The 23,901-nt window shown below is 33.2% G+C and overlaps 2 protein-coding genes across 4 annotated transcripts; both read right to left on the bottom strand.

Moving 5' to 3' along the window:
• Nucleotides 1-2,023: 2,023 nt before the first annotated feature.
• Nucleotides 2,024-5,756, bottom strand: LOC122403268 (CUE domain-containing protein 2-A). The gene is made up of 5 exons (XM_043406698.1): nt 5,659-5,756; nt 4,826-4,915; nt 4,374-4,710; nt 3,027-3,200; nt 2,024-2,805 (listed from the first exon to the last, which is right to left on the bottom strand). Exons 2-5 carry the CDS (start codon nt 4,912-4,914, stop codon nt 2,545-2,547), a joined length of 861 nt encoding a protein of 286 aa, XP_043262633.1. The 5' UTR covers nt 4,915; nt 5,659-5,756; the 3' UTR covers nt 2,024-2,544.
• A 5,023-nt stretch (nt 5,757-10,779) lies between these two features.
• On the bottom strand, nt 10,780-22,588 carry LOC122403254 (protein tramtrack, beta isoform-like). 3 transcript variants are annotated; one of them, XM_043406662.1, is made up of 6 exons: nt 22,347-22,588; nt 21,765-22,017; nt 21,583-21,693; nt 12,505-12,773; nt 12,064-12,414; nt 10,780-11,980 (listed from the first exon to the last, which is right to left on the bottom strand). In XM_043406662.1, the coding sequence occupies exons 1-6, from the start codon at nt 22,452-22,454 to the stop codon at nt 11,369-11,371; spliced, it is 1,704 nt and encodes a 567-aa protein (XP_043262597.1). In that variant the 5' UTR covers nt 22,455-22,588; the 3' UTR covers nt 10,780-11,368. The 3 variants fall into 3 exon arrangements, with proteins under 3 accessions (XP_043262597.1, XP_043262598.1, XP_043262599.1); XM_043406663.1 differs by having other exon boundaries at nt 21,765-21,999; XM_043406664.1 differs by lacking the exons at nt 21,583-21,693; nt 21,765-22,017; nt 22,347-22,588 and adding exons at nt 15,613-16,170; nt 19,468-20,832.
• Nucleotides 22,589-23,901: the final 1,313 nt, after the last annotated feature.

Genomic DNA, 23,901 nt, shown 5'->3' with positions numbered 1-23,901 from the left:
TATAATTGTTCAAATAAATGATACTTTTGATTTCAATAAATCGTTTTTATGGATGACTCATTATTCTATTATCGATGAAATAGAGCCAAACAAATTAAATGTCACACTGTAAGTAATAACAAAATAAGCCACAGAACTATCGTTTTAAACAATAGTAATTAGACTTTGATTTGCATCTAAAAGAAGTTATATATATATATATATAAATGTATCTTAATAAATCTTAATTTTTATATGATCTTAATTCCGCATTTTTAAGAAATTACGCGCAATGACCATGCATGCAGTCGATATTACCGATGAAAATACATATATGTTACATTAAATGATGTACAGAAAATTCGCAGGCAAACTAAAGTACTCCACTTCATGGTGATTACTTATTCTACTATTTTTTTCATATTTTTATTCATTTTTAATATCTTTTTAATATACCGCTATCCTTATTCTATTACACATACTTTCGGAAATCTTACAGCAAAGTTGTTCTGTCTGAGATTAATTGGTAGTAGAATACATTTAGTTTACAGCGAATACAGTATCTTCTTGTAATAATTACAATTATTAGAAATAATATGACTCATGCATAGTTCATATAATTATCTATGGCAAGGATTGGCCCAACTGCAAATTATTTCAATGTATTCATAAATTCTCATTAAACATATTCAATTACTAAAATGAAAAACCATTAACAAATATATTAACAGTACATTTTATGCCTAACAAAATGATATTTAAAAATAATAAATGAAATTCAATGAGACCAGTGACTGAGAAATATAATAATGGGCCCAAATAAAATATGAAAATATAAAATTTATATTTCCAGTTAATTACACTTCTTGCATCAACAATAGTCGGCATTTGTAATTATCATGACAATTTGGTGTTTCTATTGATTCATTGTCAAAACACGCACTCGAGCATAATTGTTGAATGTACATCACTCAACACGTTAATATCCTAATATTTTAATGATTACATCTGTCTACACTTTAAAGTTTGCAATAATAGCAATAACAATAGTAATACTGGTAAATTATATGGCGCGGTAAGCAAATTTTATCCCGCTTAGATATCTAGTACATGTATGTGTTGTGTATATATATATATATATATATATTTTTTTATATATATATATACTAATATATTTTTTACCTACCTAATACATCTACTGAAATTTATTATCCAAAACCTACAACTTGATAATAATTTGTAATACTAAAAGATTTAGTATGCACACAGTTCACTTAAATTTCAGAAACAATGTATCTTTTCGCAATTAACATTGTATTAAACATTTGACGAACTCCGATTACATCATAGATAATAATTATTACCGTGTACGCTCAAAATGGAATTTATTTTGAATCTCTTGACATTTTCAAGTAAACGTGCACATAAAAATCCTTAATGTTTCTGTTGTATTCCTTTTTATTTTAGTGCGTTTGCAAGAAATTGATTCTCCTGCAAGGATATATCACTTATTACTTTACCGTCCTTAAATGCGACATCATCAAATACATATTAAGAGAAAGAGGGAGAGGGATTTTCACTCAGTTGCGGTAATGTTTGAAAGTAATTAACCGAGTTTTTCTACTGTAACGTTATAAAATATACAGTTTTAAACTACTTGAACAAATATTGTTAGCACATGATCATAGACTTAATGACAACAGTAATGTAACAATCGTACAGTACTCACTAATAAAACAAAAAATATATGAGCTACAGTATACTTAATAAATTAAAAAATGTATATTATCTTGATACTAAAAAGAGTATATGCACATGTAAAAATAAGAAGTAAGATTATCGATATTAAATCGCAGAATTAAATTTTAAATTAAAAAATCGAGTTTACATTAGTCACGTTTTATATTGTAAGTTAATTTTATACAAAAATATCGTAATACAAACGTTATATTGCTACAAAGATAATAAATACAATTTTTTTTTACGTGTATTTACAAATTAAACGTTCATAAAATACACGTAACGACGTACGTGTTACATTATAAAATAAATTGCCCTGTGCAATTGTCCAAATGATAAATTACAATTTTGTCATCGACAAATTATCCAAACAACGGATACATTTATTTTGTGACCATTGTACGCTCGATAGAAAACAAAACATTATTCGATCGTAAACTAAATAGTATACGTTAACAGGTACTTATACTGCGATGTAATAGTAATGTTCGCAACTGTACCGTCGTTAAAACAAATTTTGATGATTCCATATTGTAAACGGCACACGCTGTGCATTTGTGATTTCGAGTGCTACGTATCTCTTGCATCGGATCACATAAATATAATATCACGCTTTAAAAAAAAGGAATATCCTTAAAATTGATAATAGTGACTGGATGAAATGAATTTAACTGGAGAGGAACAAAAAAAGTAATGCTGTATACGTAAAAATTCAACACCCTGTCCGTATTCCTCTATAAGCAAGAAGAGAATCTAAGTGAAAGCTTTATCTTGAATCAGATGCCTCCAAGGGGGTGGATCGGGGGGTGGAGGCAAAGGGACTGGTTACGGCCGACAATGGCCTCGTTTCCTGCCACCTTCGTTGCCGTCTTCCTCTTCGCCACCTCTTCTCACTTCGGTATAGCGTTCACCTTTTACGCTCACGATCTTGTTATCAAGATAACGCACTAACTTTTTTGGTTCCGTTTTCGGAGCAACTGGACGGTGCTCACGTGAATCATCATCTCTATCGACGTAGCTATACCGTGCAATGATACGTGATTTCAGTTCCTCGTCGTTCACTCTGGCCTTGTTGCGACCGTTCGGCTGCCATAAGATAATTACGCTATTTTATATCGTTTAACTCGTGATTGATAATTAACTCTTTAACTACTAGAAGAATCTATGCACATGCATGTGTATGTTAATTTTTCATGATATACCGTACGTACACATTTTATTTTACAAGATATTAAGAAGAAATGAACCTATTTTGAATAATGCAAAATATATCAATTGAAATAGTATGACTAAAGTCAGATACTTACTGTTAAAAATGTTAGATTACTGACAATGCTCTGTCCTGCTTCCTGTCGATGAAGTGCAAGTTGAGCTGCTTTTGCTATATCACCACCAGCAACCGCTAAGCAATGTCTGGCCTCTGCCGAACTTGCTGCTGGAAACATTTCTTGCAAAAGTGCTACTTGATGCCAAGATGATTCCTAATAAAACAAGTAAATCAATGTTTTAAAAATGTATGCCCAGGGAAATAGATATACAGCGTGTACATGTAAATGTGTGATAATATGTGTATGCATGTGGTGATAGCCTATGGCATAAACTATAGATCGCCCTGAAAGGAATGCATTTGTTTTTTCGATCGTCAGCGAACGTGTCTTTAGCAACGAATTAATCAATTTATGTCCATCTCTGATGTCGCGTCGGTCTATAATATCAGAAGTGGGATTTAATTAACGTGCGGTGCGCGACGTTAAGTACCTTTTCGCGACCATCGGCACGTACTTTTTATAGTTAAACATTTTGTGAAATATTGTAAACTTTCTGTAATTTTGTGTTATTTAATGATGCAGAATGCAACCAGAAAGAATAGGATCGATTAAACAATTTAATGTTAGTAAACTAAATTTTTGGTAACTATTTACTTTAGTGACTTTACCCTAAATCTATTTATTTTTTTTTTAAAGGGCTGTATTTCAGCATTAAAAAGAAATGTAGATTGAGTAATGTGCTGTTACGTTTTCTTTTTATGAGATTGTAAATAACATTTATCTGAACAATTTTTGCTGCTTGGCCTCAGTTTTCGAGATATTTGCCAAATATACTACCACATTCACTCCGCTTCTGTAAAGTATTGCCGATTACCTTGTGTATAATAAGCGAGCGTATATAACTAAAACCAATTGTCAGAATAGCAATATTAAATTAACTAATTAATTTTAATGATTAGATTAAGTTTGATTATATTTTGTATTGTTGCGACACTATGAATATTTAAGTTACGATAAATTAGTATATTATTGAAACTGGTTAAATTAAATTTTTTTGTCCATCCGTTATATACGCTCGCGTGATTGTAGAAACACAAGACAATCAGCGATCCTTTGCAGACGCCGAATAAATGTGGCAGTACCAACGAAAACTGAGGCTAAGCAGCAAAAATTGGTCCATGGGTACTATAGTTTCTTAAAATATTAAGTCTTTTTTTTGTAAAAATAAAATGTAACAGCACATTACTTTTCACCCTCTCTCATATACATTTCTTTTCAATGCTGAAATACAGCCTCTTTTTTAAAAACCATACAAAAATAAATAGATTTAAGGCAAAGTCGCTAAAGTAAGTAGTTACAGAGTTTTTCAAACAATTTTTAACTTACTTCTGAGAAGTATTCTCCGCTAGAATCACTTCCAGCATCACTTGTTTCAGAAAGATGATGAACTCTCATTCTTTGTGTACCCGGAGGTAACAGGGCAGTTAAGCTAATATGACTTAAAGGATCATGGGGCTGGCAATTTTCATTCTCTTTACTTTCTTCTCGTAATTTACTTTCAATGTCCAATAACCATTTGGATACTGCTTCCTTTTCGATTGTTGAAAACTCAGGCAGACAAGCAGAAACCATTTCACACAATCCATCAACATCCAAGTCTTCCTCAAGTGCATTTTCTTCTACCATACTCACCACATAACTGAGAACAATATCATCTATTAAACTGAAAAAAAAAAAAAAAAATACTCTTTATATGAAGAGATAAGATACAATTAAATGTATTCAATTACAAATTTCTTTCTAATCAAAAATAACAAAGCCTATCTGAATTTATTTACCTCAATTGAGCAGTAGGCACTTCCTTTCTCACAAAACTAAATAAGGACTTCTTCACTAACTCTTCCTTTTCATCCATTGTTCGATTCATCCTAGAATAATTATGTCAAAGCATCTGATTTAAAATCCTAGTTTTACAATGATATTTTTTAGACATTGAAATATCACAGCCAATATAAGGTAAATTTAACATAATTACAATAATTTTATTTTTTAAAATGTAAATATATTAAAAATTCGCTTTGGAAAGAAATTAACATTTTCATGAAACTTGTAAAAAATATGTACACTTGAATTGCATTTAATCACATTTAATCGAAACATAGAATATTATCTGAATAATCTGTTCATTGACTGTGAATTCTTTAATACGAGAGAGCCTGAACCGTTCAATTTACGATGCAGTAAATTAACTGCGCCGACTAACTGGAAATTGTCGATGACTTACGACGGAGTGAAAATTTTATTTCAGAAATTTTAGTTTTGAAAGCTACTCGCGGTTCAGTGATTTGCTTTCTAGTTAGGTTAAGAGAAATAAGGCAAAATGGAAAACAGAGTGCCTATAATAAAATCGCGTTAGGTAAAGATTCACATAGGGCTCTCTGTTTTTTTATGAAAGAAAAGGAATTATTTTTTCTAACGCGGTAAGAAGTAAAAAATGTACGAAAAAGGTAGCTAGGAGAAATGGAAAAAGGACGAGGAGAAATTGACAGGAAAGGTGGTAACAGCGCCGGTCAACTTCAGTTCTCGACATTTTCGTTCGTCTGCATGAATGAAAGGATTTCGCGGTATAACATTGACATATACCATCACGAAAACGTAGACAAATACGAACCTGATCTTATACACTTGCTAGAAGTCCCCAGATCGTAGATGAGGCTGAAAACTGATAAAAATTTCGTATACAAACAACGTTCCTCGATTTGACAGTTCGGCAAGGGGAGGGGTAACGATAATGTGGCGCCATCACAGTTCGCGACCTACTTCGGGATCAAATCAGCAATTTTGCATTGAGAATTTTATTAACAAAAACACATTTCTTCTAAAGACGAATGAGTTCTCAGGTGAAATAAAATACTATTCAATATTCGCAGGCAATTAAAAAATTTATATATTTCTTTATATTACAATTGTTCCGCATACATTACGTTACGAAAAAACACGAAAGTTCGATTTATATCGGTGCAACTATATCGATAATGTAACCCTTAAATTTAGAGGGGCGCGAAAATTATTCTGAACTGCACCCGCTGTATTATAAATTCCGTCTGTAGGACAACCTAACCTTATTTCGTTTCACTCAAAGTGAATAACTAATTTCATTTATTTGTCATATAAAATATAAAATTTCTTAAACTCACTGTTAAGTTCACTTAAAACTCATTAATTAACCTTTTATTGTATGAATTGTATTTTGTCTTTTAAAGAAGTAATTGTTTCTTGGTTATTTATACGTCCATAAAATAACCAATTATTCGCAAACTAAACAATGAATAGTGAATCTGTAAGTACATTAAATGTTTCTATAATATAAGTATGTATAATATCATAACCGACTCTAGTACCTACTAGCCATTATGAACGAAAAACTGCAACATTGCAAGAATTTAATTTGCACTTATTAGAAAGATTACGCAACATTTATGCATCTCTGTTGCTATTTCTCGTTCAGTATAGTTTATACTATACTTACCCGGTTCAACGAGAATTGGCAGGAAATATAAAGAAGAAGTTCACGTGATCGACGTTGCAGCCGCAGATAAGTGGCTGCTGAACGTCACTGCTCAGGGCCGCTTTTTAGCGACCCCTGAGGAGGGCCCTCGCATATAGTATACACAACCAGGTAAAATTTTAATCGTCTGTGTATTTGAGCTTATGCCTGTATCAACTCGGTCCCAAGCTTGATTCAGGTACCTTAGATTTGGCACCATAAGATTTAATGTTTTCCAAACCAAATCCAATCGAGATGATTTGGTCGCAAGTTAAAAATTATATTCTAGGAAATAATACAACGTTCAAATTAATGGATGTAAAAACTTTATTTCGTAAGTCATTAGAACATGTTACGGTTGAAAACTAGAGAAAATATGTTGAACATATTGTTCAAGTCATTGAATACAAATTTTAGTAATTAAACAACAATATTGATGCATTCATTTATAATTAATTTAAATTCTAACAGTTCAAACAAAGAATCAGCATAAATTGTATATAGTTTAATTAATATAATTAATATTTTATTAATATATCATATTAATATTGAGGATGAGTACTTTTTGTTTAAAAAATTAGCTTCTTTCCTACTATGTAGGGATTTGAACATTACGTTTCGGCCCTGGTCTGATCACGCGTCGTTCGCGTGCAGCTGTTATATTTTATATTTCCTGCTAAGTCTCGTTGAACCAGGTCGAGTATAGTGTCGACTGTGATAATATACATGTATGTACAGTGAAAACTCGATAAATGTCGCTACTCCGGGTCCGGTCAGCAACACTTACGGAATAGGAGAATCGTCTTTCGAATTTGATTGTAGTTTGCCGACGCTTCGAACGTAGAAAGAGTCAGTAGCTAAAGAAGAAAGAGGGACTGAAACTCGGATTTATCGCCCCAGTTTAAATATCCGCGTCAGTGTGACCACACTACTGCACAGAAGAAAGTTTTTTATTTTTTACTTTTTGTTAATAAAAATTTCACTATCATGTTGGGGGGATTTCTCTGATTAAAATGAGGCTAAACACGATATAAATCGGTCAATATTTGGTAGCATAATATTGAATTAAATATTGTACTTGCGAGTCTTTCTCTCTTTATTTATCCTTCTTGTGCTGTCCTTTTCTATGTTCGGAAATATCAAAGAACGACGCATCGAGGTGCTGGCTACATTTATCGAACGGGAGGTAGCTATTTTCAAACGGAACGGTTTCACCGTTTCGTAAGTGATCAAAAACTGCAACACTTATGAAATAGGGGGTTTCGTTAGCTACCACTGTTCGATAAATGTACCAATCCACTGACCTTGCGAAGATATGAGTACACAATATTTAATTCAATATTATGGTAACAAATATTGGCCGATTTATATCGTGTTTAGTCTCATTTTAATTAGGAAAATCTTCCCCACATGATAGTAAAATTTTTATTAAAAAAAAGTAAAAAATAAAAAACTTTCTTCTTGTACAGTAGTGTGGTCACACTGACAGGGACATTTAAACTAAGATGACGAAGGCAATAAAGATTTTTAAAGAAAGCCGCTACGTCTCCGGTTACACTTCGCCTCACTGGTTCAAGGGGGATCCCCCTAGTGGTGGGGATAAAAATGTATCATTAAATGGAACAGCTCTTGAGGACATTTATCGAGTTTTCACTGTATGTATAAATCCTATAAAATGTTCTCAAAGAACTACACAAAAATTGTTTTTATCGAATTCCTAATGGGACACATTATGCAACAAAGAGTTAATTGTTTCTATAAGTAATTTCAAGGATATTAAAATTAAATAATATGAAGAAACTAATACTTATCAATGTAAAATAATAATATAAAGTGAAATGCATAATAAGATATTTACATTAGACTTTTGCAAATGCCATGAATATGCAATGTAATTATACACACTAAAATTATTTTAATTCTTTCTATTCATATAAAATACATCACTACTAATAATAGGAGTTGATAAATTTAAGGAATTTGAATATTCGTACTTAAGAGAGAAATAATTAAAATTTATGTATAATATAATTATAAAACGTGTCAAAGAGTAGAAAAAATTAGAAGATTTGTACACGAGAAATAAAAAAATAGTAGGACACAGATGTATGAAAGTAAGATAGACTGGAACTAGAAAGTAAGGTTAGGAAGAAAGGCAGTAGTTACGAATGGGTTGTTGGTCTGAGCGCTTTTGCGCTTGCGCACCAAAATATACTACTATTTGAAGCTATTTAGTTTCAATTTTAAGCGCGTTTTAAGACCAAGTAGTGTTGAACGCGTCAAAATGGAGATTAAACATGAAGAAATAATGCGAGTTATGCAAAAAATGAACGCTCAAACCGAACGTTCACTACTACGCATATAAATGCAAGAAAGTACGAATATGTGAGATAAAAGGGGTTGACACATTAACAGAGTCAGAAGACAATAAACCAGAGTTTATATTAACTTATTACCATAATACTAAATTTCCATATTATAACAGACACGCATATAAATATGTATAATTTTAATGTAAAAATATATGTCGTTTTAATATGTATTTTTTACTTTTATTCAAATTTTTATTTGATACAGTTAAAATTCAGAAATTTAAAAAAAAAAAGTGGAATATTTAGTTAACTAATAATTTTATACACACGCATGTTTCAAGTGGAACATTTATAGAAGAAATACAACTGGCCATTTTGCTACACATTTTTATAGCAATTTATTTATAAGACATAATTTTACATGTTATAATGTACACATACTGTCCAATCATGCACATATTATTACAATAAACATGACTTTGTAGTTACCTTCGATTTGATACGTATCATATACGCGTTTACTTTAATAAACTTGTACATACAATTTTAAACAGAACATTCTGTGCAGGTTTCTTCTTGAATGAAATTTACAGAAGATTCCTGAGAACTAAAATTGGAATTACAATAGAAAGTATGACGATTATGAATTCTCAATCTATGTTTCAAAGGATCGATCTTGCAATCTTACTTAACAATAATGAATGTGTATGACTAACGTATAAATGCATTGATTCTTCATTTACTAGTAAAATCAGACACCTACTTAGTTTGTATAACGTATATGTATGTAGAAGGAATATAATGCCAAAATAAACAATACTTTACACAGCACAAATTATGAGAGAAAGATTATTGTAAAGTTCTTTTTACATGATTCACAAATACTAATGTTGTACTGAGTTTCATTAAATCATACTGCAAGAATTGACTGAAATTCAACAGGTACAACTAACATTTCTTTTAAGAAATGAGTTTTTTTAATTGTGTTTGCACCAGGGATTGAAAACTATTGTGAAAGAAAACGGCACCACTCAATATCGATTCTGGTTAACGATTCCACAACTCTTTATTATATCGGTTCTGAAATGGTTCTTTTTCAGGTCTATATAGGTCTGAAAAGGAAACAATTTTATATTTAAAATTTCAATAGTATTGTATATGAACGATAATTTAAAAAATTTTTGTCTACAATAATTGTAGCAATTTAAAGCTTCGTTTTCAATTGGCGTTCTTTTATTCAAAATTACCAATTTTAACATTCGCGTAGCCTTCTTTTAGTCAGAATCTCTCGTCTGCATCTGCATCCATCAATATCCCTTTTTATTATAGGTCCACGTCCTTATCTTCAAATATAAACGGATCTTACTCCTCGGAAATGAGGTTGTCCAAATATACTTATAATATATTATAACATAGATTCCGAGTACCGACATATATGTACATAAAATATTCTGTGTATTTTAATTTTTTTGAAACTGTAAAAGAATTACTAAGAACCGATATTAGGATATATTAATATATGTGTCTTTTGTAATACAGAATTAAAAAATAATTGTTACACAACCGATATACGTCCTGACCTTTATTTGCTATAATTGTTATAAGACCATTACGATTTCACATAACTGTTTTAGTCAGAACCGATATATAACAGTTTAAAACAGTTATTTTCGGAGCCGTTTCAATCCTTGGTCTACACACGTATTAAGGTAAAAGTGTTCTAATTTTGTATACAGTTAAAATGATAAATAACTGTTAAAATTGATTGATCAATGTTTACGTAATTTCTAATCGATCGTTCAAATGTATCTTCAAATTATAAGATTAGATCAATATGAAGATATTAAAAAGAAAAACAATTTATAATTAAAATCGTAGAAGTCATGTACCATATACAAGCTTCCATAAATCACACAATAAACTTGGTTATAGGTACTTTGTAAATATATACAATTAATCATTACATTATAATTTAATAATTTTCATTTGAATCATACTAACGTAAACGTTTGTATGGAATATCAATTTCAAATAGTGAACTTTATGAAGACGCTCGAAAGATATATATTGCCGCTACGATACGCACAATAAATGGTAAAAATAATTTTACTTTTTAATTACGTATGTTCTATTTACAATTCAATAATTATACTTTTCTGAAAACAAATGACAAAGTTCCAATGCATTATATATTTTGTTCTGCGTTTCGGCAGATCAACGAGAAGTAAAGCTGCAACAGCATATTTACTTAAAAGTTCATGATAATAATAGTTCACATAAAACTATCACAAAAATTGTGTATATGTTTTACTTTGAAAGACAACCATTAAAATCGATGCTATGTTAAAAAATACGCATTTCAGAGTGAAAGTATATAATTCTACTTTCATAGCAATACTGTGTTATTTTAAGAATTCGTTTAAAAAATGAAAGCATTGATATCGTTATGTTCGTTCACATTTTTCAATAAACAATCCAATATATATCCAATAAATAAATTTAATTCAAATTCGTTGACCTTACTAAACAGGTTTCTTCTCCTTTGAAGATTGTTCCTTTTCAACTTCACATCTTTCACCATCTTCAATCTCAACTGAACTATAATCTCTAGATTCTTCTTTACTATCTTTATTGGAGGCCGTTTCCGTTTCCTCGACAATGTCTTGTTCCTGCTCTAAAAAGTCTGTAGGTACAAATTCCATTTGATCCTCACTGTCATTTATATCAGGCGGTTCAGGTATTTCGCAGAAATTAATTTCTCTTTCACCATCGGTGGTTTCGTTGCCACCTGGATCATCATCTTCGTGTAAACTCATCAGCTTGTCAAAGTTCGAGGGAGTCGAACTGTCCTCATTATTTTCAGGAAATATCGTAGGACTAAGAGGTATATCTAACGGTTCCATCTTAACTATAGTATTGGGCGATGTTGGTGTGACGGGTCGTTGTAAGCGTATTTTTGTGAAGGGTTTTGGTTCAATGGCTTCTGAATGTTGTCGTTTTTGCCCACGTTTTGGACTAGACGGTGTAGAAACTCCGGAAGTGGAAGCTTTTTCTTTGGTTTCTGAAGCGGTTCGAGGAACTGGTTGAGATACTAATGGTTTCGACTGCGGAATAAGCAGCGGTGGCTTTGGATTCTGTAAAATGGAAAATATGGTCGAAATAAAACGAATATCGATGAAACCTTACGGTTATTTTAGAAATAAAACGTGTTTCTCACCTGTGAAGAAGGATTTGGTCCAGCTAATCCTTTTACCTGCAACGCCTCAGCCGCGTTTAACAGTTGCGGCAATTTATCGTGGGCGACGTTAACTTCACCGCGGTACATAAATTTGACTAGTGCTTCGACTTCCCAGAATTTAAGATCCTTCATTAAAATAATTGGATGTTGACACGGATTTTCACGTAATAAATCTGCAAGATAATCACTACATGACGACAATATCATTTTGTGACATTTTAACGAGCGGCCTTCGCAGGCCAAGGTTACATCAACAAACTGCTCAGAATCTAACAAAGATGGAAAACTGTTTTGCATGTTACTGTGATAACTGTTCCATCTTAAACAGACCTGAAACACACAAGTAGCGTACATTTAATCAGTGATAGAAAAACGAGAGAGATAAATAATATCTTTTATTTCTATTTAGTTGATCGATACCTCTGTAGGTTGTTGATGCACAATGTTATGAGGTAATCCTTGGCTGGTTTGTCGAGGTGGCATTTTAATAGTTGTTGGTGCAACTTGTTTTACTTTTAAGGGTATGGTTTTTAACACAAGAGTCTTTGGTTGTCGTTGCTGTTGTTGCTGTTGCTGGTGCTGTGGTGAAGGTGCTGGTGCAATGTTTCGAATGTGAGGTCTCACTAGGGACTGTGCTGCTATCCTAATAGTTTTGCCAGTTGTATTTGACTGAGATGCTGATTGTGATACTGTAAAACACAATGTTCTTTACCTTTAACATAAACATCAACAACAAAGTATATAAAACGTCTTTAGTACAATCAAAGATGAAGTATTGCTTCTTTCCCTATACACATCATTATAATGATTCTCCAGAAGAAGTTGAAGAGAAGTCCTAATAATACAATACTTGTACAAACTATTTAGCATTTTGAAAGACAAAAATCCCTTCAATTACAGACTCCAACATCATTAAACTTATGTACAAAAGTACTTGTTAACCTTTAAGTACCGGTCGCCGGGTCACTTAGTCAACATCAATTCCAAATTCCATACTTTTGAACGTTTTAGCTTAAAATCAAGTCATGTGTTTACATTCTATGCAAGTCACAGCACTGCCCATTCACCTGACACTTCAGACTTTAAAGCGATCGTACTATGTTTCTATTTTGGAAGACCATTTCTTTCTGTTGGCAATTTATGCCATAAAATCAATTAAGAAAGATGTGTCTTTGTACAATTTCTAATACAAATAAGTCTAGAATCTCTAAATAAGTGTGTGAAGATTGACATTTAATATTCTTTATACATGTTGTAAATGAAATTGAATGTAAAGACATAGAACTACTAGGGATAAAAATAATTTTGAAATCCCAAAAGGATTGAAGGTATTATACTATATACAGGGTGTTCGGCCAACCCTGGGAAAAATTTTAATGGGAGATTCTAGAGGCCAAAATAAGACGAAAATCAAGAATACTAATTTGTTGATGGAGACTTTGTTAAAAAGTTATTAACGTTTAAAGTTCCGCCTGTAGAACGGTAATCTGCAAACAGCTACGTGCGCGTGATAGTGGTTCTCACTCAGCATTAGAGACTCTACTCACTGACGTATCGACAGCCTTACAGTTTTCTGAGGGAGAGACACTATCGCGCGTACGCAGCTGTTCTCAAGTTACCGTTCTACAGACGGAACTTTAAACTTTGATAACTTTTTAACAAAGCCTCAATCAACAAATTGCTATTCTTGATTTTCATCTTATTTTGGCCTCTAGAATCTCTCATTAAAATTTTTCCCAGGATTGGCCGAACACCCTGTATATGTATTGGAAATTACAAGAAATGAAACACAAGATAAACAAAAAAAAAACATTGAAATAAATATTGTTCATTTGCACTTTACAACTACACTAAATCTTTACTATTACGTTTTTGGATAAAAATAACTTTTGGAATAAATGTAATGTAAAAATTCGACGAAAAACTTGCTTCTAGAATGTGTTCAGAAAAAATGTTAGTACACGTGATATTGACCCGGCGTCCGCCTTTTAAGCGAGTATTATAGTTCGTTATCCGCAAATTAACAACTTTAAACTATTGTGATATTACGTAATGTCATTTCCAGCCAATTAATATCATTAAAATCCAATCATTCTCTAAAATCAACTATAGTATGTTCCGTGAGACGATAAAGTGGATTCAAACAAAACCACGTGACTGCGACAGGGCCGTGTTGGCAAGAAGCTATTTCTTGACTAATACAAATGCAATAGAATTTATATTTTACTTCTTCGTACATAAATAGCAACGAATCATTATACAATTCTATATGCGGTATGTCGAGAGAAAATAAATGAAAGTGTCAAATAAAGTAACAAAAATAAAAATACATTTAAAAACACAGACACATGCGAAAATAAGAATACAAACAATTCTTAAAAAAAGAAACTAATTGTTGATCAGAAAACTGTTTTTGTTTATATTACTAATAATATTAGGTTCAAAGTTATCAATAATACGGATCCAATTCCCAAAGCTGAATCTTTTCTTCTACATACCGGATATAATTACTTCATCTTTTTGTAATTATTGAATTTACTCTAACAAAGAACTCTTTATGTATAACTCCGACTAATTAACGAATTTATGCGCAATAATAGTGCTTGAAATAATAAAGTCAATTATATGAAGCTTTCGAGGTATACAAATAATAGTTTTCGAAATATTCAATGTTAAAGTGTATACGTCGGTGCGAGTTTGGCTTCTACAGTATCGTCCTTCCACGAGAAGAAAGCACAGCGTGTTTACATCCCCACTCCTGCTGCAGTCCGTTAATTCACAGGTATTGGTCGAAAACGGTGACGATGATCGGTAACAGCCAATCAGCGGACTGCAGCAAGAGCGGGGATGTAAACACGCTGTGCCTTCTTCTCGTGGAGGGACGATATAATTCAATTTTATAAGTAAAAAGCATTTGCTCAAAATCATATATCATCGACTTTAGTATTTCAAGAATTATTACTGTGAACCTCGTTAAAAAGTGAAACTTAAACATACAAATTTCTCCAGTTACGAATACAAAGAGGGAGTGAGCTACATAGTGTTGAGTTTTCATCATTGATCAAAACAAAACCTGTTATTGGAATTTCAATCGTTTCAAGCGATTTCTTTAGTCCTTGACAAATATTAATCATCAATATTTTTATATTTTAATTTCTATTTATTATTTCTGAAAATTGGATTTTTAAATCTTCAAACTCTCTAATTTTGTTCGTGAGTTTTTGTCAGCCCCTTCCCCCTCTTTGAGTTCCAGATCTGCTACTGGATTTCTCCTTACAAAAATACATCTTTCGCGATGTAACTTTTAATTTGCGCCCAGATAAAATTAATTAGGTTTCAGTTTTCAATGGTATGGCAGTAGTTGAAGTGTATAGTTTTATTATGACGTCTTCAATTGCGTCGACCCTACGATGCATCCTTGATTAAAAGAGCGTCGAGTTGATGTAACGGACCAACGAGATTTTGGTCACGTGACATGCTTTGTTTACATGCGACTTCATCGTCTCATGGAACGTGTTACATCATTACCGTGATAACGACTGCCAATGAGTCTGCCACCATGATGTACCCTAAGATGTCGATGAAGATTCGTCGTACCGCACTGTCGAGGGTTCGCGCCACCTCTGACTACGACCGCTCCACAGATACGGCACTGCGCTCGCAGAGGATCGTTCGCGCACAAGTCGAAGTGTGCCCAAACCGCGCTAGGGTTGGTCATAGCTCGAAGGCTACGTGCATGCGAACGAACACGATGCGTGGCTCCCGCGTGACGATTGGTCGACGACGGCGAGGGCATCTCGGCCGCCTCGAAGTAACAGTCTTCCTCGTCTTCTGGTTCCTGCTTCATCACGACGTCCTCGAGCCTGATACCCTCCACGATATCCTCGGTGGAAGACGTGGCCGCGTCTCGATTTCGGTCGTGTTTCTCCTTCAGGAAACGGCGGGCAGTCAACTTCAAGGTGTCCTTGCAGGCCACCAGTACAAGCCGACCCGCCGTCGCGGCCGTTGTGCTTGATTCTGTCGCGTCGCTTTAAAGTCCGATCCTACGCCGATCGGTGCTTCCGTTTCTTCTGCGGACTGTACTCTCTGCGGGACGAAAACGCGACATTCTCAGATACCTAAAAAGCCACCGCCATCCCATGCGGTCTCGAAAAGTCGATTATTTCACGGTGACTTGCGACTGCGTAGGCGTCTCGTAACTAATTGCGCCATTTCTTTTTTACCAATAAAAGAAATATTGACGAAAGCACGAAGTATCGAGTAACTAATACGAAATACGAAGGACAGAGAAAGAGGAGGATATATCGCTCAGTTAAATTAGGTCTCGGAATGTAAATTTGTGCCGGTAATTTAATTACGCTCCGATCGTAGATACAGGGTGTTCGGCCACCCCAGGGAAAAATTGTAATGGCAGATTCTAGAGGCCAAAATAGGTCGAAAATCAAGAATACCAATTTGTTGATGGAGGCTATGTTAAAAAGTTATTAACGTTTAAAGTTCCGTCCGTATTGAATTTTCTTCTCGAAAGTCAGTAGGATTTCGGAAATATGTGTATTCATAAAAAATGATTGCAATTAACCCCTACAATCGAAAATAATTTTTCCAGTGATTTGAAAATTTTCAATTTCGGCAAAAAATTTAGGCAGCTACCAAATCAATAAATTTTTTAATTCCACAAATAATACCAATAAATTGAATAAATTTATATATTTATACACCCCTTGTCGATTTTACTTAAAAATTCGTTTCTGATTTTTAGTAATTTTGTTTGACGCCCTACAGAAAAGTAGTTTAATACTTTTTTATAGGTACCAATGAGCTCTACTTCAGAAAAAAGTTTCATTGAAATATATTCACTTTTGTAGGAGTTATGGCTGTTTGAAAATTGGACCATTTTTATGGTGTTTTTCTCATTTTGTGGAGTCAAGGAATAACTTTTCCAACATTTTTAGAATTTCTACATATTCTTCATTAAAATACGCGTTGATTGCTTTCTGAAACATTAAAATCCTCCAATCCGTTCAGGAGTTATAATGTTATAAACATACGCAAAAAATTTTCGGAAACCATTTTTGGCCTCACACTAGATTTTCGGTAAGGAATTTTTTTCTCGAAAGTACGTAGGATATCGAGGGTATGTGTATTGACAAAAAATGATTGCAATTGACCCCCACAACCAAAAATAATTTTTTTAGAACTATTTGAAATTTTTTAATTTTGTCGAAAAATTTCATACCTTCTCGATTTTTTTCTAAAATGTGGGTACGATTTCCAGGGTATGTCTATTCACCAAAAATGATTATAATAGACACCCGCAACCAAAAATAATTTTTTCAGAATGATTTGAAATTTTTTAATTTAATTTTTCAATAACTTTTTAACGAAGCCTCAGTCAAGAAATTGATATTCTTGATTTTCGTCTTATTTTGGCCTCTAGAATCTCCCATTAAAATTTTTCCCTAGGGGTAGCCGAACACCCTGTATAGTGCACATATCGGGAGATATGCCGTATTGCCAGCCCTCGAAAACTGTGCCACACAATTTAACCCAATTTAGAGTACACCGAATTGAATGAAAAATCATACTCGACGGTTATTGTTAAATGAATCGATGATCTAAACCAGTGTTTCTCAAACTGTGGTCCGTAAACCCCAGGGGTCCGTGAATTCTCGAAAGAAAAACAGGACATTATTTATGAGATAAAAAAGTATTTCTCATGATAGGTTATTCTTATTAAAAACGCTATTTAAAAAGTTTTCTAATTCCAATGATAAAAATATAAAAAACGAAACGAAAAACTAAACTTGAACTTAAGAGACTGAAATTACTGAAATTTCTTGTTCATTATCGATCAGTTTATATTCTGTTTTAGTTAGCACGTTGACTGTCAAGAAGTTTTCTATGTCCAAAGATATCCTTGACATTTATTTAAATTATAATGTGAAATATAGAAATATTTCATAATTCAATGGTGCACCTGTTATTTTACAGTATTCCTGCTTAAAGTAACATTATTTAGAATTTTACAAGTATTGGGATTCTTCCATCATAAACAATATTGCAACTCGTAATTCCAAAATGACCAGCATTGAAGCGAACGTGTTAAAAGTAATATGAAATAAGAAAATATGTTGGATTTTTCAATTACAATGAAACAGTTTTATCTGAAAGCCAAATAATAAGGCTTTTTTACTACTATTTAATAAAAAGAATTTATTTACTATTAAATAATATTACACAATCTCAAGAAGACACATACAAATATTATGAAAAATCTATGAAAAATTTACATTGAATTAAATTTTGTAAAATAAATATATTTTGTTTAAAAGCAATTTTTAAATATATTTAAAAAATAGTAATTTAGTTCTATTGTAAATGTGAAGCTTAATAAATACAGGCTGCAGTTTATGAAAATGCGTGAAGATTTTAAAAAATAGAATGTTTTTATTACTCAATTATTGAATTCTACTTAATACATTTTTCAAAGGTTAGACGATCTAACGCAATAATAGATTTTGAAAATTTTGAAATACTTTCCACGAAACAATATAGCATGAACTTGTGTAGTGTCACGTAAATATGATTATACGCAACAGTAAGATGCAAATATATTGCATGGTTCTAAATATACATAAAAGGTATAATGCACAAATCCTAATTCAATTCTCGTTACTATTGGTCTGTTAATCATTCATGGTAGGAATGATCGGTTTTCGGCATGACGGTTTTAAAAGTTCTCCTTTATAAAAAGCTGTAACGATAATCGTCTGGCGAGTAGATAAAATAAATACGTAGGCACGTTCGCGACTATCTTTTTTCCTCTCTCTGCGTCTTCCTATTACTCTATCTTCTTTTAGCACACTGTGCCATCATCCAGCAGACGACGCACGGATAATACGTATTAACGATTTATCCGATGAGAACGCACGATAGTCGTTCACATATATTACACCTAGGTAGATCGATATTCCAACAAGAAGTTGAAGCCATGAGAAATTAGCAATGATAGCGGGAAATAAAATTTCTCTAAATCTTTTAGTGAAATCGGAAATGGTCCAAGACCTCTACGGAAAATTCTACACCTTCTGCAAAGTTTCTCTTTCTTCTCTCCTCCCTCCTCTTCGCTGTTCCTAAATCTCCCCTCTCTTTTCTCCGCCTATAGACAATGTTTTCCGTCACACTCTCTCTTTCTCCTTCTTGCGCGCACGCAGACACCGCACACGCATACATACACTCTCCGTTCTTACTCAGTCACTCCCTCTCCTTCATGCCTCCCCGAAGATCTCGCTCGAGCGACCGGCTATAAAATGGCAACCGTTGCGACCGAGCACGATATCGAGTGGCACACACGCCACTGCTACGTTGTTCGTTCTACTGTACCTCTGGTTTTTTTCGTTCCGTCTCTGTTCCTCTGTTTGTTGTCTCTCACGGTGTCACTTAACTCAATCCAGTCGTCCGATTCGCGGCTACGAACCGGTTCGTTTTCGTACAGTGCCTTGACAGAAAGCCGTTGTACCGACAACCACGCGCGACAATTTATCGACCCTTGACGCAACGATTGCTACAGTGATATTCGAAATTCACGTACGAGCTTGTCACCGATTTCTTCCGCTGTTCGGCTCTCTCGATGATAGCCAACACGAAACCAGCACTGACTTCCTATCGCGGCGTTTCTAGTGTGCGAACGTTCCACGATCGCCGGTAACAGATTCGTCGTTCGTGTATCAAACGACGACTCGGAATCGTCTAAATTTCGTTCTTTCCTTTTTCGTGGTGTGTCTTCAACGTACAAATAATACTCGTCGCGAGCGGGAGATCGTCGAACGCGAGAATACTCGTGAAGACCCGTTTTATCTTTGCTCGTCAAGAGAATCGTCGTTGAGACCGGAGAGCTTTTTTTCACGATACGTTTCAACGGTCCTTGTTACGAGAGCGGAACGATTTTCCCCGAAGCCGAACCCGGGAGTGACTAAAATCGAAATCGGTGGACGAACAGGGGCGCGTCAGGACGCGCATGTGCGACGGCGCCGCCGGTCGTCAACGCATATTATCCGTGCCGTGTTTCGTGTTGCTATCGCGTGCGCGTTCCCGGGTCTCTCTTCACTAAGGAATTACTAACCGACCTGTTCACGTTCGACTCGCTCGGGCTCGCCGCGTGAATTCTCATCGATCGGGAACTACTTCCACAGCTCCCTTTTTTTCGCGCGCATCTTTAAGATGCCCGCCATATTGGAAGTGGGACAAGAACGCAATTGAAATGTGTCGCACGTAATCACTTTGCATCTTCTCGTTTGAATGCAATAATTTATTGACGTTTATCGCATTCAAGTTTCCCGGGCTGGTGGTGGATCGTGATACGTTTCGATCGTCGGAATCGCGTGCGATTAATGCGCGCGATGTTTATCTTTTAGTATTAAACGTTAAGACAGCGGCGTATAAATTTTACGTCTTCAAAAATAATCATGCATCGAGGAAATTAAGAAATATTTTTAAGTACAGTGAACTTGCAATCTAACGAACGAAACTCTATGATTCTATGTTTTATTCTTAAGTTACAAAGTTGTTTGGTTCTTCTCCGTACATTTCTTAAAATGTAATTGAAGACTGTGTCACATCAATCTATATTGGAGAGCTAGAAAGAATGCCCCTGAATGGAATTCAGAATTAGCGAGCAGAATTTTTTAAAAAGGTTAGTTTGTTATCGATCAGGATTTTTATTATCGTCGAAACACAATTTCTGAGTAAAAAACGAATTTATAAGGTTGAAAGTAATAATTGAAACTGCTGTATGAGGTAATTATAGTAAAACAAAATTATATATCTTTAAGAAATACATAAAAGTAGATTACTTGCACATTTTGTTCTTTGTTAATAAGAACAAAAACTATATATTTATTGTACTGGTAAGATATTGACAGTTGAGAAAGTGCTATGTTGAGATCATAAAGTCTTCAAAAAGTCATCCAATTTTAAAGTAACGCTGAAAAGAACCAAACAGTTCTCTCTGTTAAATCAGAGTCCATTAATTTGAACCATTACTGTATTTATAATATTTCTTGATTTTGAATGGTAATTTAATAAATTAACAAGATACAATTAAGAATTTACTTAAAGTGAATTGTTCAATTTTACAGGTTCCTTTATTCCATTCTAAATATTTATATAAATCATAACCTAAAACTCGAATAAATTAAACAGTTTTACTTGCATTGAATATGATGCGAATGTGTTATTTTGTGTTATTTTATGTTTGTGTGCCATTTGTAGTATTGATTTCTTAATATTTTTTATGTACCTAAAGATGAGGTCATAGCAATTTTTCCTTTGGAGAATCATTTAATAGGGTTTATATACACTTTTTGTGTGTTAATATGTAATCATTTATTAGAAAAATTATATATAAAAAAACAAAAACTAAAACATTTCTAGAAAGCAAGACATTATATTTTTAAGATATAAGAGTTATTAAAATTGTGGGGCAATTAGAACACTTACCTTTTCTGGTCGATGTTCTGGTTTTTGGTTGCATCTCTTGTTTCAATAAAATATCATTTTTTCTGAGAAGTACCCGCTGTGGTACGTTAGGATTTCTGTTTCCTTCTACATCTGCAGAGTAATTTCAATTAAAAACTAAAAAATAAATTTTGTTAACTTTAAATAGAAGTTGGCGTACTTACTTGTTAACACGCAAGGTTTACCAAGAGCTAAGTATCGTTTCCTGGCAACCTGGGCAGCTGCAAAATCAGGTTTATGGTTATGGTCCATAAGTACTCTCGGTTTTGTGCAGGTTGGCGTTGTAGTAAGGCTACCTCTGCAATGCATCGTTCTGCCAACGCATCTCCATCGAATGTTATATGGGTGTTTCTTGTGCAATGTATACATATATCCATGATGAATCAATTTTGGGCCCCCCTTATTTGAGAGCACAACCTCCAATATAGATTAATACAAATTACCATCGTCTTATTAGTTAAACCTTTATCCATGATTTATATTGCTCAAAATAATTAGACTTGTTAAATTTTATAACTTACTCGTATTACATATATTATACATTCAGTAAAACTCCTACTGTATTAAATGTTGTGTACTTTTAAAATTCTTATAATTCTATTTGCTTTTAAGTCACAACATCTGATTATTTTGATCAGTATAAAATCATTAATGGAAGTTCTAAATATTTTGGTCAATTAGGTATTGGTAAATAAAATAACGAGTGACTACAAATTAGGCAGTATGCATAGTTTTTTGTTTCGTACCTCCGCTACGTTTGAATCATCATCACCGGGATCTATAGCAGACGACGTGGATGCTCCTTGGTTTATTATCTTATTTTCATTAGACGCACTTTTCGCACGGCGTGACATCTTGTTATTCGTTATTTTTATTTATTTTTTATTTTTATTGTAAATAATAAATTTTATTAATGCATTCTTTATCGCTTATACCTGCAAAGATTATCGATATCAAAAATATGTATATACTTCGAAAAACAGTAACTATTGTTGGAATCTGAACAAAATGATTCTAGAAAGAATGCGATCCTATTGGTCGAAATTTTAACCCCTTTTTCATAACGTACAGACGACTAATACAGACCTATAAAAAGTATTATTTATTGGGCGCTGTTAAATTACTCACTTCCAGACACATGGTACTAAACTAAGTATATACATATGGTGCAACCATAAACGAAACGAGAAGCGTGTTTCCTTTATCACATGATACTCCATAGGACCATTCTTGTCAAATTAAGACAGTATATTTACGTTAGTTATCAAATTTCTGTAAGTTCATCTGTAATATTAACCCTCGATAATCCAAATTATTAATAATGGGTATAATTGGAAAGGTATATTTTAATAAACATAGTTTTCCAACTGTAATTTATTATGGTGTGAGAAATTGTATCTGATAGTTATTAGCAAATTGTTTGTTGATCACGCTATTGCTTTAATAACACACGTTGACAGAAGAATGCAGTCAGATTTAAAAAATATGTATTTATAGGTATCTAGCTTTAGAATTACACAGGATTAAAAAATAAAAGGAAAAAAAACTTTAAATCGTTTGTGCCGAAGAAAGCAATTTGGAATCGTTATCCTCTTGAAATAAACATCCCTTCAAACATTTAATTTTTCCATATTTTTTACAAAATTTTCATTAAATAAATTTACATACATATCAAGGAGCACCCGTGCAATTCCAAACCATTGCGTATAGGCCGTATAATAAACCATTCCTGTACCCTTCACTATTCTTTGTTCAGTGTTGGAATCGATCACATTGTCACATCTATTTTCTATTGTAAATGTAATTTCCGATAAATTTAAACTTAAAATTTTCGTCGTAAATCAATAATTTACAAGCGCGACTACACTGGGCAACACTTGATTGATTTTTATACATTTGACTTTTGACTGATTGACTTTTTTTCACTATTTCCACAATCTTACTGCATGACTTATTAACATTATGTAAAATGTTATCATTTTCCTCGGTTATCATATTTTTTTTTGAGACATTGTTTTTTTTCGACCGTTCGTTTGCTTAGTTGATTGTTTAACTGGAAGAATAATTTTAAATATGACTATCGAGAGTTCCCCTATATCTATCCAAAAATCAAAATCAGCCGTTCCTCGAAAAAACGTCACGATACGTTATAGTTTGTACTGTCTGTCAATACATTTGACTGTCTAGAAAATATTTGGAAAGTATATTCTCGTTGTTATTTATTTTACTGCCTTTTTTTATATACAGGGTGTTCAGCCATCCTTGGGAAAATTTTAATGGGACATTTTAGAGGCCAAAATA

The sequence above is a fragment of the Colletes gigas genome, unplaced genomic scaffold (genome assembly GCF_013123115.1).
Source record: "Colletes gigas isolate AHSC1104 unplaced genomic scaffold, ASM1312311v1 Colletes_gigas_Sc00048, whole genome shotgun sequence".
In the NCBI taxonomy this organism is placed as follows: Eukaryota; Metazoa; Arthropoda; class Insecta; order Hymenoptera; family Colletidae; genus Colletes; species Colletes gigas.
The sequence above is the reverse complement of the archived record's forward strand: the minus strand, read 5'-3'. Positions and strand labels throughout refer to the sequence as shown.

Coding starts and splice junctions, on each gene's coding strand:
- LOC122403254 (XM_043406662.1), bottom strand. CDS start 22,454: ATGTCACGCCGTGCGAAAAGTGCGTCTAATGAAAATAAGATAATAAAC. Junction 22,018..22,346: donor ATGATTCAAACGTAGCGGAG/GTACGAAACAAA, acceptor TCTATATTGGAG/GTTGTGCTCTCAAATAAGGG. Junction 11,981..12,063: donor GACCAAATCCTTCTTCACAG/GTGAGAAACACG, acceptor TCCATTTTACAG/AATCCAAAGCCACCGCTGCT.
- LOC122403268 (XM_043406698.1), bottom strand. CDS start 4,914: ATGAATCGAACAATGGATGAAAAGGAAGAGTTAGTGAAGAAGTCCTTA. Junction 4,711..4,825: donor GTGCCTACTGCTCAATTGAG/GTAAATAAATTC, acceptor TTTTTTTTTCAG/TTTAATAGATGATATTGTTC. Junction 2,806..3,026: donor GTAATCTAACATTTTTAACA/GTAAGTATCTGA, acceptor ATCTTATGGCAG/CCGAACGGTCGCAACAAGGC.